The sequence below is a fragment of the Suncus etruscus genome, chromosome 9 (assembly GCF_024139225.1).
Source record: "Suncus etruscus isolate mSunEtr1 chromosome 9, mSunEtr1.pri.cur, whole genome shotgun sequence".
In the NCBI taxonomy this organism is placed as follows: Eukaryota; Metazoa; Chordata; class Mammalia; order Eulipotyphla; family Soricidae; genus Suncus; species Suncus etruscus.
Genome location: NC_064856.1, coordinates 53,169,104 through 53,187,891, shown reverse-complemented (window position 1 = coordinate 53,187,891; position 18,788 = coordinate 53,169,104). Strand labels below are relative to the sequence as shown.

The following is an 18,788-nucleotide window of genomic DNA, read 5'->3' as shown; positions in this document are numbered from 1 at the left end:
ATTCTTCTAAATGAGGACCATTTAAAAATATCCCTTTAGAGACAGAAGCAGTGGCTCAGCCATGGGGAGTTTGCCTTGCACGCAGCTGACCTAGAAAGACCTCTGTTCGATCCCCCAGTGTCCCATATGGTCCCCCAAGCCGGAGCGATTTCTGAGCGCAGAGCCAGGAGTAATCCCTGAGCATCACCAGGTGTGCCTCCCTAAAAAAGCCTCCTTTAGTCTCATGACTTTATAATCCTATTGAGGGATAAAAATGTTGGTGAGTACAAGTAAATTTAACTGAACTTAATTATCTTGTTTTAGTAATAAATTTCATGGACATAATATCAAGGGACAGAAGACATATGTGATGGTGGGTATAATTCTATTTGTATCAAAATAGAGCAAAAACAAAAGTAATTTTAATAAGGAAGGCCTAATAATAGTATTATAGAAGATACTTATGAGGATAAGGCAGTAAGAAGTCTTCTGTGAGTGAACAGAGAAATAGAACAGTTATTAAGGTGTTTGCCTTGCATGTGGCCAATTCCTTTTGATTACTAGTACCAATGTGGTCCCTTGAGGACTCCAGGTTCACCCCCAAAAGTTATTTGAGTACTGTCCAGGATGACCAGTAATATTCAAATAACTACATTCCCAAGCAAGCTCTATTATTGAAGTCCCCCAGCTTGATTTGACAGGAATCACTCACTGTAAGGATCCCTGAATCATTTGAGCGTCACTGAAACCCACCCTTACCCAAAATTATGCAGGGTTACTGGTAGAATTCTCCTAGCTGATTGTTAAAAATGGGTGCATATACAAGAAAAACTTCATTGAATTGTATGTTAAAATTTTGTGTACTTTACTGAATATATATTGAATATTTTCTAAAAATGATTTTTAATTACAAATTTAGAAAATCAAGATCTTGTCAAAGAATCCCACCCTTGTGGATTATAATGCCAACCTTCTATAATTCTACTTTCCCTATATTCCTCTTAACTGGAGTTCCAGGACTTGAGTGGGCCCATGCCTGGATTTCCATCCCTTTCTGCTGCCTCTATTTACAGCACTTTCTGGGAATACCTTGAATCCTTTTTGTAGTCTTAACTGAGCCAAGCCTCCATGAACCTATGTACTATTTTCTCTCCATGTTGTCTACAACTGACATTGGGTTAATGGCATCTCTACACTGGGTGACGAGTACTTGGAATATTCTGGGTTTAATGCCCTGGGAAATCAGCTTTAAACGCTTGCTTATCACAGATGTTTTTTATTCAACCTCTTCACTTTCATGGAATCTTCAGTGCTTCTGGCTATGGCCTTTGATCGTTTTGTGGCCATTTCTAATCCCTGAGATATGCTAATCAATTCTAACTCATGCAAGAATTGCACAGATTGGTTTAGCAGTTGTTACTCCAGGGGGGAACTAACATTCTAACACCTCTAGTCCTGCTTTCTGAAGCGTCTATCGTTTTGCCATAACCAAATGCTCCATCATTCCTACTGCTTCCACCCCGATGTGATGAAGCTCTCCTGTTCAGACACGAAAATCAATAGTGCATTTGGACTAACTGCAATTATCTCAACTGCTGGAGTAGACTCTATCTTTATTCTTATTTCTTACATCTTGATCATTCACTCAGTTCTCAACATTGCATCCCCAGCAGAAAGGAAAAAGGCCTTCAGCACCTGCATTTCTCATATCACCGCTGTGGCCCATATTCTACATCCTTTGATCAGCCTGTCCTTTGGTTCACAAGATTTGGAAACGTTGCTCCACCCTATGTACCTACACTCTTGCTAATTTGTACTTGCTCTTATCCTCCTGTTTATGAATCCCATCATCTATAGTGTGAAAACAAAGCAGATTGCAAAAAAGCTATCCTCAAGCGTGTGTGTTTCAAGAGAACTCATATTTAACAATTATGGTTACCATAAAGACCTACTTCAAAGTTAGTGAAAATCTATCACAAACAGTAATTCCGATAACACGTTAGAATCATAAACCCATGATATCTTTTTTTTTTTTTTTTGGTTTTTGGGGCCACACCCGGTAACGCTCAGGGGTTACTCCTGGCTATGCGCTCAGAAGTCGCTCCTGCTTGGGGGACCATATGGGGACCGCCCGGGGAGATCGAACCGCGGTCCGTCTCCTAGGCTAGCGCAGGTAACGGCAGGCACCTTACCTCCAGCGCCTCCTGGTCCCGGTTACCGCCACCCATGATATCTGTAGGGTTTGAGTTTATCTTTTAGGATATAGAATCACTGACCTCAAACATTTTCACAAAAAGTAAATACTAGTCTCAGCGCAATATTTTCTAGCAACCAAATACTAATTCATATTCTCAATACCAACTGCTGCCTCTACCTACTTATTTGGCTACTTTACTTATTCGCTTGTTCAAATTCTTATGCCATTCCTGCAAAAATGAAACCATAATTCTCATTGATGTATCAAATAGATAGCTCAATATTAAATATAAAATTGTATAAAAACAAATTCATAAATATATCTTCCATGTTTGTTTCTACTTACTTATTTGCTTCAATTCATATGCCATTCCTGCAAATATTGAAACCATAATTCTCATTGATGTATCAAATAGATAGCTCAATATTAAATATAAAATTGTATAAAAACAAATCCATAAATATATCTTCCATGTTTGTTTATCATCAACAATAAAATAAAGCAATAACATCTGTCTATGAAAAATTTCTCCAAATTTTTGGTTTAACTTTTTGGGGGGGTTTAACTTTTTTTATACAATCTAATCCATCTCTATATATTTTACATATTCTGCAATCCAAGAAAACCAATCTGCTAACTGATTCTTTATATGTATACATTTTTCAAACAATTGGCCTTATTGTTGACACCACTGCTATCCTGACTCCCATTTCTCCATCTTAAAATTTGACATACATGTCAAAATTCAGACTTTATATGTTTTCATTAAAATTTTAATATTTCTATTAATATTTTGTCATGTTATAAGTTGACATTTCTAGTTCTCAGTATCTTCTGTAATAGTTTCTGTGATAATACATATATAAAGTAGCATTTACAAATCTGTAATTTTTTTATAAATATCTTTATTTTCTTCATGATTTCTAAGAATAGCTAATATAATTTCTTTCATATAAAAGACACAGAATGATAGTTAATTGAACAAAACATAATAAACTATCAAACAATTTATCTGAATTATTTTAGTAATGTCCTTTGTTATAATGTTTAAGAAATATAGCACAAAAATTTATTTTTATAACTGTGGTCAATGTTTCTCTCTACTAATCATAGTTCTAATTTTCCAAATTATATAGACCAACTGCTTTTCTGGAACAATAATTAGAAAAGTATTTGTACTCCTATGTTCATAATTGTCAAATATGTAAACCATTCAAGAACAAATGACAAATGACTGGATAATGAAACCGTGGTACTTATACACAATGGAATATTAGTTAGCTATAAGAAAAGATAAAATCAATACATATATAAATCAAGTAATTTCTGCTACATAGAACTAGCTGGATAATATGAGAAGCAGACCCAAAATTATCTCTTTCATGCATGGAATGTGGAAAAATATAGTAGGAGAATAACAAATGTCCAAAGGACAAAGAAACTAAGAACTGTACTTCAGTAAGAAACTTACAAGGGAGGGAATGGGAAAAAAGTATTAATGGGGCCACTGTGACCATGGTAGAGGTTAGTGGTTGCTTTGATTTGAGGGTGTGGGTCTGGAATATGTTTTGCATGAAATCCTATCAGTAAGAGTATTGTAAACCATGTTGAATGTGGCTTAGAAATTTTTTAAATAGTGCTTGTCAAACAGCAGGTGCAAAAAAAAAAAAACCCCAAAAATCAGGGACATTAGTAATTTATGATTAGACCTAAATATATTGGTGTATATATACATAGAATATACTTATAATAAAATCTCTTGGCATATGCAAAACATAAATCATTGCATTAAATAAATTGTCCATTAAATCTCTTTAATTTTTTATTCCAATCTAATATTTGCTTTGATCTCTGTATTAACGGAGAAGCATCTTTCTCACGATAGAATCACTAGGTGCAAATTCCATATTTAAACAATTATTTTAGCTATCTCCATTCTCACAGAACGTGTGAAAATTATATTCATACACTTTTCATGTTTTTTCACTTTAATTTTCCTAGAACATAATTTTCAATATGAATAATAGTAAATAAATTATTCACCTACTGCAGTGAATCAAATCACATAGGAAGACAAATAAATTTATAAAAACAAAAAAGCTGGCACTAAATAAAAAATCAAAATAAACAAATAGTTTGACTAGAAACAAATAAGTTGACTAGAAATGCCCTAGGAATATTTTTTCTAATGAGTAAATAATCATCAGGGGAATATTTTCCTCATAAATATATCCACTTTGAGACTTGAATGGGATTGTACAGCTCTGTTCCTTTCTTCTCTTCACTTTATGTAAGTATGGGCCACCATAAAGACACTAAATATGCATTTATGTTAAAAGTTATGTCTGGGTTCACTTTGAAACAAGATATTTGACTTCATGGAATAAATATTTCCACACAATAAGTTACACATGCTATATAAACATGAGATTCTCTGGAATTACTTCTGATTGAAAAATTTACAAAGAAAAATATCCCAATATTTTATTGTTTTCAGTATTTTTTAGAAGTAAAATATAGAGCCATGGATAATATCTGAGCTAATCCTGTATTATGAAACTAGCCCTCACTGATTCTCAGCACTGTAAACAGTGCCTGAATATGGTCAGGGTTGGTGTCTGAGCAGAGAGCCAGAAGTAAGCCCTGAGAACTTCTAGGTGTGTTAAAATAAAAATATAAAATGTAAAAGATTATTTATAATTCTCTTTCCTAGAAAAACCATCCACAAATAGTAATAAAATAGTATTCTAAATGATCGGTTTAAATTCTGGCAAGAACTTGTTATATATAATATTTACAACAGGTCTATCCATATAATCTCTGAAGATAATTTCATTATCCATGTATATTTTTCCATAAAGAAAAATAATATGATTTATTTAAGCAGAGTACAGAATATAGGATATATTAGGTCATCTACCCTAAATATAGTATTTATCATTAAGAGATTACAAAATTGTTCCCTAAATAGTGACATATTAGTACATGGGTTTTCCCTTGCATGCAAATAATTCCAGTTCGATCCCCAGCACTGAATATGGTCCCCTGAGCATTGTCAGGAGTGATTAATCTTTAAGTACAAAGCTAGGAATAAGCCCTGAACACAACTGGATATGTCCCAAAAATTGCAACAACAAAAATAGTGACTTACCATTAATAAGATTAGTGTGCTAATTCTCTAGAAATAGAAGGATGTCGCTGTATTCTTAATAGATTATTGGTTATTCAAATATTAAAATATAAGTACTTGCAAAAGTGATTATTAAGAATATGTATTTGAAGATAATCACATAGTTAAATATGTAAACTATGGTTATAAAGCTGAGCAGAAATCGAGTCGTACAAATCCAAGACTTTCAGTATACCCCATTATGTAACATTTGCTAATAACTTTATCAGTACTTATAATAGTTTAGCATATAAGAATATAAAGTGCTTGCCTATATACAATTACATAATTTACAATTTTGCTTTTAATGATAGTGTTAAAAATGACACATTTAGTAGAAATCACTATTACCATTTTTGTTGTTACTGAATAGTTAAACTCAGCTACCCATTTGCATGATTGCCTTATAATTGATTTTTGTTGGATTCATGGCAATATAACTTCACAGCAAGTTAAAGAAGATCTGTAATAGTTTTTCTTTTTCATCTTTTTTCTTTATCAGCCTCCCTTAATATTAGTTAGATAAATTATTTTAAATATAGCAACAAAAGTATGGACATAACAAACCAGGCTATCAAATGACATAAATTTGATATCTTAGGGACCAGGGCGATAGCACAATAGTAGGGCATTTACCTTGCACACGGCAGATCCAGGACGGACCTGATTCTATCCCCATCATCCCATATAGTCCCCCTACCTAGGAGTGATTTCTGAGCGCAAACCAGGCGTAAGCCCTGAGCGTCATCAAGTGTGGCCTGAAAAAAAAAGGAAAATAATTTGATATCCCAGTACATATCTATTTACACTACTATTTAGAGCCAATAAATAATGTCAATATAAACTCATAAAGGGTAAAAATTTTATGTAAAGTAACAATGTAGTAATTCATATGCATATGTAATGCAGCAGTTTATTTGCCACATGGAGAAATTGAGATGCCACACTGAATACAATAAGAAAGTTTTAATTTAGTAAATAGACTCAAAATGAAAAGAAATGAACAAATAAGGGAAATAAAGAAAAATGAGGAAAAGAAGAGAAAAATAGTAAATAAGAAGAGAAAAACAGAATAAAAGAAAAAAGAAAGAAATTGAGAGAGGATGAAAGGGAGAGAAAGTAGGAAAAGGGAAAGAAAGGAAAGAAAGAAAGAAAGAGAAAGAGAAAGAAAGAAAGAAAGAAGAAAGAAAGAAAGAAGAAAAAGAAAGAAAGAAAAGAAAGAAAGAAAGAAGAAGAAGAAAGAAAGAAAGAAAGAAAGAAAGAAAGAAAGAAAGAAAAGAAAGAGAAAGAAAGAAAGAAAGAAGAAAGAAAGAAAGAAAGAAAGAAAGAAAAAGAAAGAAAGAAAAAGAAAGAAAGAAAGAAAGAAAGAAAGAAGAAAGAAAGAAAGAAAGAAAGAGAAAGAGAGAAAGAGAGGGAAAGAAAGAAAGAGAGAAAGAGAGAAAGAAGGAGGGAGGAGGGAGAGAGGAAGTATTACTACAGATTGCACAATTTCATAATTTTTAGTTTCATAATTGTGACACACAATTTACAGTTGAAGACAGAAGAAAAACATGATATAGTTCCAATCCAAACCTAAAAGCCTAAGAATAACCAATGGTTTAAATCTTTCTCTACAAACACCCATGAGAAGACCAAAGTTCTATATATAAAATACACAGAAAGAGAAAAAAAAATCTTATCTGGACTTTTTTGATTAATCCTCTCTTTAGAGGGGTCTCAAAAAATTGAATGAGGTCCACCAGACTAGCAAAGGCAATCTACTTACCCTACAGATTTAAATGTTAATCTCGTCCAGAAATACCCTCATCAGCACAAAAATGATATTCTATCAGTTAGATAGACATTCTGTGGTATAATCAAATAATATCCATTAGATGTACACACACATTACAACCATTTCTTGTGAACTCTACTAAGAACTTAGGTTTCAAAATAAACATTATTTACTGAAAATAATTTTTTTTTTTTTTTTTTGGTTTTTGGGCCACACCCGGCAGTGCTCAGGGCTTACTCCTGGCTGTCTGCTCAGAAATAGCTCCTGGCAGGCACGGGGGACCATATGGGACATCGGGATTCGAACCAACCACTTTAGGTCCTGGATCGGCTGCTTGCAAGGCAAACACCGCTGTGCTATCTGTCCGGGCCCTGAAAATAATTTCTAACCCCCACAATGAGATCATTGTCCTCTTAATTCCTATGATATTCTAGATTTACTCTTACACTTTATAATTCAATGTTATTTGTCTATGTTCCATGGTAAGTTAAGTATTTTCAGGGACAGGAACATAACTGTTCTTAATATTTACACTTATATATTCCAAAGCAAATGAGCAAGCTGTATTTTATTACTAATGGAATGAATGCATGTTTTCTTTTTCAATATTTGTAATCGAGCCATTTCACTGTTCTTGTTTATTTATCAATCTTAAAGTTTATGGGGCCGGAGAGATGGCACAGCAGTAGGGCATTTGCCTTGCACACTTCTGAGCCAGGACGTACAGCAGTTCGATTCCCTGGGTCCCATATGGTCCTCCAAGCCAGGAGCAATTTCTGAGTGCATAGACAAAATAACCCCTGAGCATCACCGGGTGTGGCCCAAAAAATAAAAAAAAAAAAATCTTCTTAAAGTTTAATTAATGGTTTCAACCATGGTGTATGATTTTTCCAATGTAACATGTCCCTGTTATTCTATATGGACAACTTTGAAATGCTCTTCTAAACTTATCTGATTAACGAGAATGTTTATTAATGGAGCTGGAGCAATCGCACAGCTGGGAGGGTATTTGCCATGCACATGGCCAAATCAGGTTCAACAGCAGCAACCCTTATGATCCCCCAAGCCTGTCAGGAGTGACTTTTGAGCACACATCCAGGAATAACCTCTGAGAGCAGCAGTTGTGATGCCCCCAAAAATAAACAAACAAACAAAAGCTCAATAGTATTTATATTAATTTTAAATCATGTGTAGAAAAAAAGATGATAAGTTGATTTTAAATTGTCTACATTGGGGCCTTTCCCTAATATCTCAGATATTCAGTGTATAAAGTAATGTCACACGCTTGTTGATGTTAAAACTTTAGTTCTTAGAATCAAAAGCAATAGAGGTTACCTACTTCAATTAATATTTACATTAAATGGTAAGTCTGGCAGGACCCAAATTGAAAAAATTAAGATATACATTATTTTAGATTAGGAGAGCAGGAATAAAAATTGAGACTAAACAGCAATAGTAGCTGAGGATAAACCAACTGCAATAGAAGGCACAAAGAATATCAGAAATTACTATTTGAAGACAATATTTCACTGAGTATGTAAAATTTTGTAAGTATAAAACAGTTTTAGGAGCATATTCTCCAGTTAAATGGTTGGAAGTATCAGGGTTCTGAAAGTTCCTTAATGACCAGTGGGATTCCAGTGACTGGGACTATGAGGAAAGAAAACAAAAATTGAAAATATTCAGAGCATCACCTTGTAAATTCAGATTTTCTAAGAGTGACTTAGTGAACAATTTAGCACATCTTTTCAGTATATAAGATAAGACATGACAAGGGGCAATCAATATGGGAAAGAAGAAAATTCATTCAGGACCTGCATAACAGCAATCTCATTTCCGATGCTATCTACTAATGTAGTTGAACATTCAAATGTATTATTTATCTTCATGGATTGAACCTAAATGCATGAGGCTCTAATAGTGGTCCTCAAACTATGGCCCGTGGGCCACATATTGTATTTGTATCTGTTTTGTTTCTTCATTGCAAAATAAGATATATGCAGTGTGCATACGAGTTCGTTCATAAGTTTTGTTTTTACTACAGTCAGACCCTCCAATGGTCTGAGGGACAGTGAACTGGCCCCCTGTTTAAAAAGTTTGAGGACCCCTGAAAGGATGCCAAGGAGTAATTCACTCATGATTCACTCAGTTCTGAAATTGAATATAATTGACTCTGACTGACATGACACATTGTTTTATTTTATTTTTAATTGCTTTATTTAAGCTCTATGATTGCAAAACTGTTCATTGTTGGGCTTCAGTCATACAATTACAACATCCGTCCCATCACTGATATCTTTGGTTTCCCTCCCACCACCCCCCACCCTCATCTCTAACTTGCTTTAGGGCAGACAAAATGCTTCTCTCTCCTTCTCTCTCTTTCTTTTTTGACACTGTGCTGTGCACTATTGTTAATAGAGATGTGCCTTGCTTGTTAGTTTGTCCACTTTCAACACCTAGTTCTGTCCAGAGCAATCAGTTTCAACTAGCATTATCTGAGGAGAACCTTCTCTACACTAGATATATTCATCACTCTATGGTGAGCTTTCTACCTAATGGCCTTTGTTTCTATTGTCTCTGGGTATTATTACCATACTGCCTCTTTATTTTCAAATAACCTAGCTATTCTTAAAAGGTAAGATAGAGACATAAGATAATACATTAATATTTTAAAAACAAATACAGATTTCCATTATACTAAAATATTATGTTTTTATGAAACTCTTTGTAAACCAAAATGCTATGAAACAAATTCCATCACATTATATATAAATATATATATTAATTTAACATTTCAAATCCAAAATTGAGCCTGCTCAATATATCTACATATATCTATATATATCTAACACAATAACACAGTAAAAGCAGATATTATATATCTTAAATTATAAACTGTATAATCTAAAATCAATGTGCACACAATGTGGTTTCATTCACCAGAATTGAGGAAAAAATAGCACAGCTGAAGCACTGAGCTCTGTGATGGTGGTATGTTAGGTGGTATGTGATGAAGGTATATTAGTCCCTGGAGATTGGGATACAGGATGTACAGTGAATTGGGGCAGGAGAGAGAAGGAGAATTGTCTCTTCTCTTCATTAAGTCTCTGTGTAACTTCATTTTCTGTGAAGTAGCTGCATTTGGTTTTAATTTATGTCCTTTCTCTTGTGAATGCATTAACTCCTTATTTCAGTTCTTACTCCAAGAATGCCCAGTCTTATACAACACCATCTTTGCCAACTTCTAATTAATGCTACGATGCGGAGTTTAGTTCTTATAAAGGAGTTCAGTGCTCACTTTTGTGGCTCAAGGTGTGTGTTGCCTCTCTCTAAAATAGCTGATGAGGGGGAAATTAGGGGAAGAGAACTTTTGCTTTCCAATTTTGATTCTGGAAACAAAATTTAAAAAATACTTCCTCCAATTATCTTTCTTTTAAATAGGTATAGGGTCAGAGATACAACACAAAGGCTAGGATGCTTTTTTCTGTACTTGGCCACTTCTGGTTAAATCCCCAGCATCACCAATGGTCCCCTTAACTACCAATAGGAGTGATTTCTGAGCTGTCAGAAATGATCTATGACAGTAGATTTAGGAGTGATCCCTGAGCACAGATGTATGTGGTCCAAACAAAAATTTTTAGAATGTTTTTCCTTTCATTTAAACACCATTGTTATAAAGTTGTGATTGAGTTGCAATCTATCTTACACCACACTTCACCCACGCACATTTCCCACTACCAATGTCCCCAGTTTCCCACCCATCTTTTTGTGCATGCCTCTGGGGCACATAGTTTACTACTCTCCTTCTGTCTCTCTATGTCTCTCTCTTCCTTTTCCCTTTTTTCCTTGTCTACACTATGATTTTCACATGTTAATGAAGGGTTACCATGCCTAACACTTTATTTCTGTTCTAGCACACAGTTCTTGTCCAGAGTGATCACTTCCAACTATTATTGTCTTAGTGGTTCCTAACTTCACTTCTAACTAGCTTCATATAAAGCTCAATTTCTAGCTTTTTGAGAAATATCTATATTATTTTCCAAAAAGGCTGAACTAGTCAGCATTCCCACAAGCAGTGAATCAGAGTACTTTTCTCCTCAAATCTATGCCAATACTAGTTGTTCTTGTTCTTTGTGATGTGTGCCAGTTTGTAGTGTGAAATAATATCTCATTCTTGTTTTGATTTGCATCTTCTGATTATTAGTGATTGGAGCATTTTTCATGTGCATTTTGGCCAAAATATTTTTAAATAAAGAAGCAAAGAAATATACTGTCTTCATAAAATACAAGTGGCAAAAAAGTGAACTTTCAAAAATAGATGATATTTGTATTTAGACAGGTATAATAATGTTTTTCCTGATATTAATCTTATTCTAAAGTCTACAATAAATCATGTGTATTTTCTGATTGTTTTGGCCTAATTATTAAACTCTATTAGCTGTGTGTGTAATTCAAAGAAAGGAGAATCAAGTGTAAAGTCTATTGAAAGAAGGCAAAATGTACCTTTTGAGAATCAAAGTAAAAGGTTTATTTCTCTATTGTGAATCAGAACATGATAATAAATGAAGGGAAGCTCAAAAGGCAAGAAGAAATTTAAAGTAATGAGCCAAATACATCCAGAAAAGCAAGTCTAAAATATTCTTTAATTTATTTTCTTTAGCTACCAATTATTAGAAATTTCAATTAAATTGTTTAATTTTTTTCTCTCTCATTTTAGGACATTTTTAAATGCAAATATACTTCTAGAATAACCATGTCATCTTTTCCTAATATCACTTCCTCTTCTCTCATCTTTTACCTGACGGGAGTTCCAGGATTAGAATTTGCCCACGTATGGATCTCCGTGCCCTTCTGTTGTCTCTACATTACTGCTCTCTCTGGGAATGGTATAATCCTATTTATTATCATCACTGAATCAAGTCTCCATGAACCAATGTACTATTTCCTCTCCATGCTTTCAACTACCGACCTGGGCTTGTGTATTTCAACACTAGTTACTATGCTAGGCATATTCTGGTTCAACGCAAGACAGATCACTTTCCATGCCTGTGTTACCCAGATGTTCTTTATGCAACTCTTTACTGTCATGGAGTCCTCCGTGCTTCTGGCAATGGCTTTTGATCGTTTCATTGCCATTTGTAACCCATTGAGATATGCTACCATTTTGACTGATTCCATAATCATAAAAGTGTGGTTTGCCATTCTTGTCAGGGGGACAGTTGTTCTGTTGCCTTTAGTCCTTCTTCTGAAGCGTCTATCATTTTGCCAAAGTCACGTGCTCCATCATTCTTACTGTTTTCATCCTGATATAATCCAGCTCTCTTGTACTGACAACAAGATTAACAGTGTTTTAGGACTTACTGCCCTCATAGTTACAGCAGGAGTGGACTCCATTTTTATTCTTCTCTCCTATATTCTGATTATAAAGACCATACTAAGCATTGCTTCTCCAGAGGAACGGCATAAGGCCTTTAGTACTTGTATCTCCCACATAGGTGCTGTTGCTATTTTCTACATTCCTCTCATTAGCCTGTGTTTTGTCCATCGATTTGGGAAAAGTGCACCTCCCTTTGTACACACTCTTATGGCCAATGCTTACCTGCTTATTCCTCCAGTGATGAATCCCATTATTTATAGTGTGAAAACCAAGCAGATTCGTAAAGCCATTAAAAAAGTCCTCTTATCAAAAACTTCTGAGGTTTGATATAAAATCTCTACAATAAAACATACTCCTCAGCTATCACTTCCTAGATACAGTAATTAATTAATATAATCTCTTAAAAATAAGTGACCAGAAAATTTTAAAAAGTAGGTTAGATGAATGGGTAAGGTATGTGTTTAAAAATATATAAAAATAGAGGGGGAGGGTGGGGAGAAATAAATATATAAATAATTATTGTTTTCAATTAAACTATTGCTAATCTACTCTTCAGTAATGAGAAATGAATTCTGACATTGTGAAAATGGCAGTAATATTTTGAAGCATAAATGATAATGACTAAACTTAATATTTTGCTCATTATAAAACCTCCAAAATATACTTAGTAACTCATAACTTTCTGTACTTTATTAATGTTTGCATAATAAAATATTACATTTTATTTGGCTTGAGGTTACTTTTATCCTTTTATCTATTATTCTCATTTAGTACTTAACCACTACTGGGTTGATTTATTTTCTAAGTTATTGAGTATCTACTATTGTCAGGCACTGAGCAAAATTAAATATGTGGCAAAGACAAAGAAATACTATCATAATTAGTGAATATATACACAAGAAAGCAACTACTGAAAAATTTGATGTGCTATCTGATATACTACAAAATATACATAGAAGCTAATGTGTGGTAAGTACCTCTAGAAAGAATGTTTATTCCAGTCTGAAAAGATCAGAATGCCTTCACACCTCATTGTTAGAGCATTAAAGTCAATAATTGTAGAAATTTACTGCCAAAATTGCCACAAAGAAATGAAGAAAACTATGAACATGTTTCCCATGGAAGCAAACATACATTCTAAAGGTAGAGATAAATGCTTAAGTTCTCTGTAAATATCCCAAGAGGAGAGAGCAAGGTAAAACCATTTCCTTAAGAAAACCTAATAAATCACTATAGAGAATTGTAATATCAGTGGCACTTGAATCAACCAGCTTTTGCTTCTTTCTTTCTCACCTCCTACCTCATTTCGTAAAAAACTCCACTTAAAGAGAGGCTCCTAAGAAAACAGGGATTCCTTCTCATCAGTCTCCCCCACCCTCAGCCACTGTCCTATTCCTCATTCTAAGGCTATGGAATCTGCCAAGATGGGCAGAACATGGTGTTGCTTATATCTCTTACCCCAATTATGGAAACTCCTTTCCTGGTGAGCACCAAGAATTCAATGAATCTCTTCCTTTTCTCAGTCCCCAATCAGAGGCAGAGATAATCCAGGCAAGACAGGCAGAGAATATTGGTTCTTATTGACCTTTTTGTGTTCTGTCACAAGGGAGAGAACTCAGAACTAGAGTTGCAAGATGAAATGATATAAGATACCTGACCCAGGGTCTTGCTTGTTAAAACAATAAATTCATCTGAGAGTTAGATTAAAGGAGATTAATTGGAAATTAATAACACAAAATTGGAAGTTTACATGTATATGTTTATTAAATTATGCCCTTTGGGCAAAAAATATCACAAAGTGAATTAGAATATACTTGGAGATGTTACAGTTGACAGATTACTTCTTGGTGGCTTATCTCAAGCGGGAAGAAAAGGTGACAGTCTTGAAAGGTGGGTCTGTTGCTACCTTTTCTACCCACTTTATCACCCAGGGAAGTTCCTGAGGAAGTTCAGACTGATGAAAGCCTGCTATGAGCATCTGCACAAAACTGATCATACGTCTTACTAGCCCTATAAGGTTTTATTTGAGAAAATAGGAAAGAGGGTGAGTGAGTGAGAGAGAGATAGAGAGAAAGAAAAATACAGCAAGGCTTCTCTGGAGTGGAGAAAACAAAGTGGCTTTTGGGGAATGGCGATATGTGAATATTTTCTATAACTACTGCCTTAGTTTGGAATTCTTTGCACAAGTAGAAGTTAATAAGGATTTTCTTGGTGGGGGGGGAGGAAGCATTGCATTCCTTGTGGTTTCTTCTTGATTTTTTTTTTATGGCAGCCATTGTCCTTGTATTCCTGGGACCTTTCCTTTCAGGGATTTATCCCTGCTTTGGGCCTGGAATTCACAAATGCTTTCTGGGCTCCTCCTTCATGACTTTGGGCTGGTTTAGGTTCCAGACTGTTTTCCTCCCAATATATTTTCCCTGAGCTCTTCCTCTCTTACCTGCAATTGAGATCTATAAAAATGCAACATGATAACACTTGTAGGATGCAGTTAGTACTTAAAGAAAAATGCAAACCCTCATGCAAACAATAAAAAGGAGAAAAAGGGGGCCTGCTGGTGAGATAGTGCAGTGGTAGGTCATTTGCCTTGTAGGAGGCTGACCCAGGATTTACATAGGTTGGATCTCCAGTGTTCCATATGGTCCCCCAAGCCAGGAGCGATTTCTGAGCATATAACCAGGAGTAACCCCTGAGCATCACCGGGTGTGGTCAAAAAAAGGGAGGGGGGACAGGGAATAATAGGCAATAAGCTTGCTCTTTAAGTGTTCTCCCATGATCATGTATCTCACCTGTTTGTCTCTGTAGAATAAAAATATAAAGTCCACGATTTGGGTAAGGCTCCCCAGGCACAAAAATGAAGTAGGGTAGCATCAGAAAATATAATGCAGAGTAGTCAGATAAGATAGTCATTGGGGTCAGCTCACTTTAATCCTCATGGCTTTTCTCTGCCATGTGTCTCTCTGCCATGTGCTTTCTTTGCCTAGCTCTCCCTGCCCTGTACTAAGCCCTGTCATTCCCTCCTTTTTTCAAGCCCAAAGCTGTCACTTATTTTTATCTATCCAGAATCCCACCCACTAAGGTGGGGGAAGGCCTTGTAATCCAAGTGGACTTTTACATACCAAAAGAAGCAGTTGAGGAAACAGGAAATTTGGGGAAGTGTTACAGTCTGTTTCTTTGCTTGCTTATTTGCACTCTGGAGAAGCCTATTTCTCTCTTGAATACACACCTCTCCCCCACTTCCCCATTATATCTTTTTACACAAGTTTCAATAAATACTTAAGTTTCATCTTGCTTCACAAAAAAATGGAGAAATATTTTCTAACAATAACTTAAACTTATATTTAAGATACTGTTAAAAAAGAAATTATGCCTTCTTTCTTAGCATAAATCAAGCAAAAGAAAGTAAGAATGATTACACTAACTAGTTGATTTGTCAGAATTAATTTGATAATAGAAGTTTATGGCACATCTGCATAATTCAAACAGTATTGTAGATATCAGACATCTAGATAAATGAAATATAATTGACACTTTTGGAATACACCACATTTCTAGTCAATTGATACTTTACTTAGATCTCAAGAAAGAACAACAAGGAAATATTAGTGTTTTCAACATAAAAATGGTGTGGCACTCAAATGACTACCATTAAAAACATGGCTAACTAAGCATAAACACATACTAGATCTGCACAATGGAATATTACTTGTCAACAAAGGAAAGTAAAATGTCTATGCATACTACAAAATGTATAAATGTTGAAAATATACTAAAAAAAAAACAGAACAAAAGAAACCTACCCAAAAGGAATTAGGAGTTGAATTTAATACAAAACAGAAATTCAATTTAATTTTTAATAATTTAATAATTTATTTAAATTTATTTATTTATATAAACAATTTATTTAATTGTTCATTTGATTTGAAGATTTAATTTAATGCAAACTAGAAAGCTTGTCTAGTTAAGTCTCAGTGGTCTAGGGTGTAGGCTTCAAAAAAAGAAAAACCCATAGCTATCCAGACACAGAGTGGTTCAGTTCCACCTTTCGGGTGCCATTTGTAGAATAAAATAATAAAATGGCCCTTTGGATGGGGCTGGATGGTGATGAATGGTGATGGAGGGGCTTTTCTCTGCCATCCCAGGCCATGGTGCTCCAATCCCCTCCAGCCAGCAGATATCTGGGTTCAGGAGAGCATCGGATAGAAAACTCACAGGCAGGCTTCTTCAGGAGTTAACATTTTATTTGCCCTGGTCAACATGTGTGGCCTATATTATACACCTATTTAAGCTATCCTCAGCTTGCCCTGCGTCTTTGCTTCTTTCAGCCATCTCTTCTCCTGCCCTTTCTCCAACCTTCATCCGTGCAAATGCCCTCACCCCTGAAGCCAAACCTTTTTGTTTCCTACCAAAGACTCTGCCCAGATATGGGTAATAAAAAATCATATTTTGCTTTTATATTGAGAGTGTGCCTCAGGAAATTAGCTCCTCAAAATTTTATCTCCTGTTCTTTATTTCTATAAAACTGCTCCTCATGACTGTGTAGACAAGAGAGTTATTTGGGATATGAGTCTACCATAACTCAAGACACTTGCCCATAAATATATTTATCCTCATGAACACTTACTTCTTGAATACTGGCCTTCATGTTGCAAGCACCAAAATTCATGTGATAATTATTTAAACAAGCTATCCAAATGTATTTAGATATGTATACCTCACATGTTTTAATCTTCTCAGTTTCCAACAACCAGAACACTTAGCCGCAACAGTGTGACAAGACTTACTAGTGAAAATCATCAGGTTTTAGGCTACCAATTATGATTAGATAGCTCTAAAAAAGAAACCTTAGGTACTTCTGAAGTTACTAAAACTCACTTATCTTTGCAATTCTCTCTTTCCTCCTTCACTAAACAGTGTCAGTTTTTAGAATCTGGAAACAACCCAGATGCCCAACAATAGATGAATGGCTAAAGAAACTGTGGTACATATACACAATGGAATACTTTGCAGCTATCAGGAAAAATGAAGCCATAACATTTTCCTATCATGGATGGACATGTAAACTATTATGCTGAGTGAAATAAGTCAGAGGGAGAGACATAGACACAGAATAGTCTCACTCATCTATGGGTTTTAAGAAAAATAAAAGATATTATTGTAATAATAGCCAAAGACAATAGAAATGAGGGCAGAAGGACCGGCCCATGGTATGAAGCTTGCCACAATGAGTATTGAATTTAGTTAAAGAAATAACTACTCTGACAACTATCATTATTATTATTTTTATCTTTTACAGTTTCCTTTAGTCAAGACTGGAATATTCCTGCAACAGTGAGATAGCACATTGCCTAGAGTACTGGCATGAAACCAAGCTGAGCTTGGTACTCTGAACTCTGCCATGAATAGTTTCTGATTGCAGAGCCAAGAGTAACTTCTGAGCATCACCAGAAATCAGACTCACAAATACCTGCATAGACCCACAACAGTTTGGAATGTTTCTATCTCAAATTCTTCTGATATAAATATAATCTTTGATTAATCAGGATGTGTAAATTTCCATAAATCTGCTAAACAATACATACTTTGTTTTCTCCTAACTTATTTCACACACAAAATTTTCTTCTAAAGAATTCACCTTATTTAGTCAAAAATTAAATATAATTTAAAGTTTAAAATCTGTGCTTAAAAGAGAAAATAATGAGTTTACTCTGACTTCTTCCTCAGAGTAGCCCTTAAAACTCTAAAGTAATTAAAAGTCTTTAATTCATTCGAGTGTAGAAATGGTTTATTTTAGTTGAAAACAGCATAATATGTTGACATGTACATGCACTGTAAAGATTAGCACAATAAATTTAACATCCATCATCACATAGGTACATATTTTTTTTTATTTTCTTAGTGATACAAACCTGTAGGTTCTTTTCTCATAATTTTCCTAAATACAATGCAGTTTTGTTTACTATATCACTTGCTGTAATTGTATTCCTAGTACATTCCCCTTTTAAACTTTGGGTTCACAATGAAAATCACATGTGTAACAATGAATGAATTTTCTCAACTTCATGTTTTAGCAATTGAAAATGTCATAAAACTGCCCTTACACTAGTGAAGAAAATCCCAGGGAGAAAAAATATATAATTTCTTTTCCCAGTCTGGAATTTGTTTATTTTTGTTTCCACCAAAAGAAGAAAAATGGCTAGCTGTTTATCCAGCTTCTCCCACACCAACTCAGCAAAAGTCAAATCACTTCATGCAACTTTCTGATCTCAGGCTTGACAAGGTAAAAAGAACCCAT

The 18,788-nt window shown here is 34.6% G+C and overlaps 1 protein-coding gene and 1 pseudogene across 1 annotated transcript; both read left to right on the top strand.

Moving 5' to 3' along the window:
• The first annotated feature begins 941 nt into the window (after positions 1 to 941).
• On the top strand, positions 942 to 1,789 carry LOC126018443 (olfactory receptor 51F2-like; annotated as a pseudogene).
• Positions 1,790 to 11,872: 10,083 nt separating this feature from the next.
• On the top strand, positions 11,873 to 12,823 carry LOC126018214 (olfactory receptor 51F2-like). The gene has a single exon (XM_049780360.1). It carries the CDS (start codon positions 11,873 to 11,875, stop codon positions 12,821 to 12,823), a length of 951 nt encoding a protein of 316 aa, XP_049636317.1.
• Positions 12,824 to 18,788: the final 5,965 nt, after the last annotated feature.

Coding starts and splice junctions, on each gene's coding strand:
- LOC126018214 (XM_049780360.1), top strand. CDS start 11,873: ATGTCATCTTTTCCTAATATCACTTCCTCTTCTCTCATCTTTTACCTG.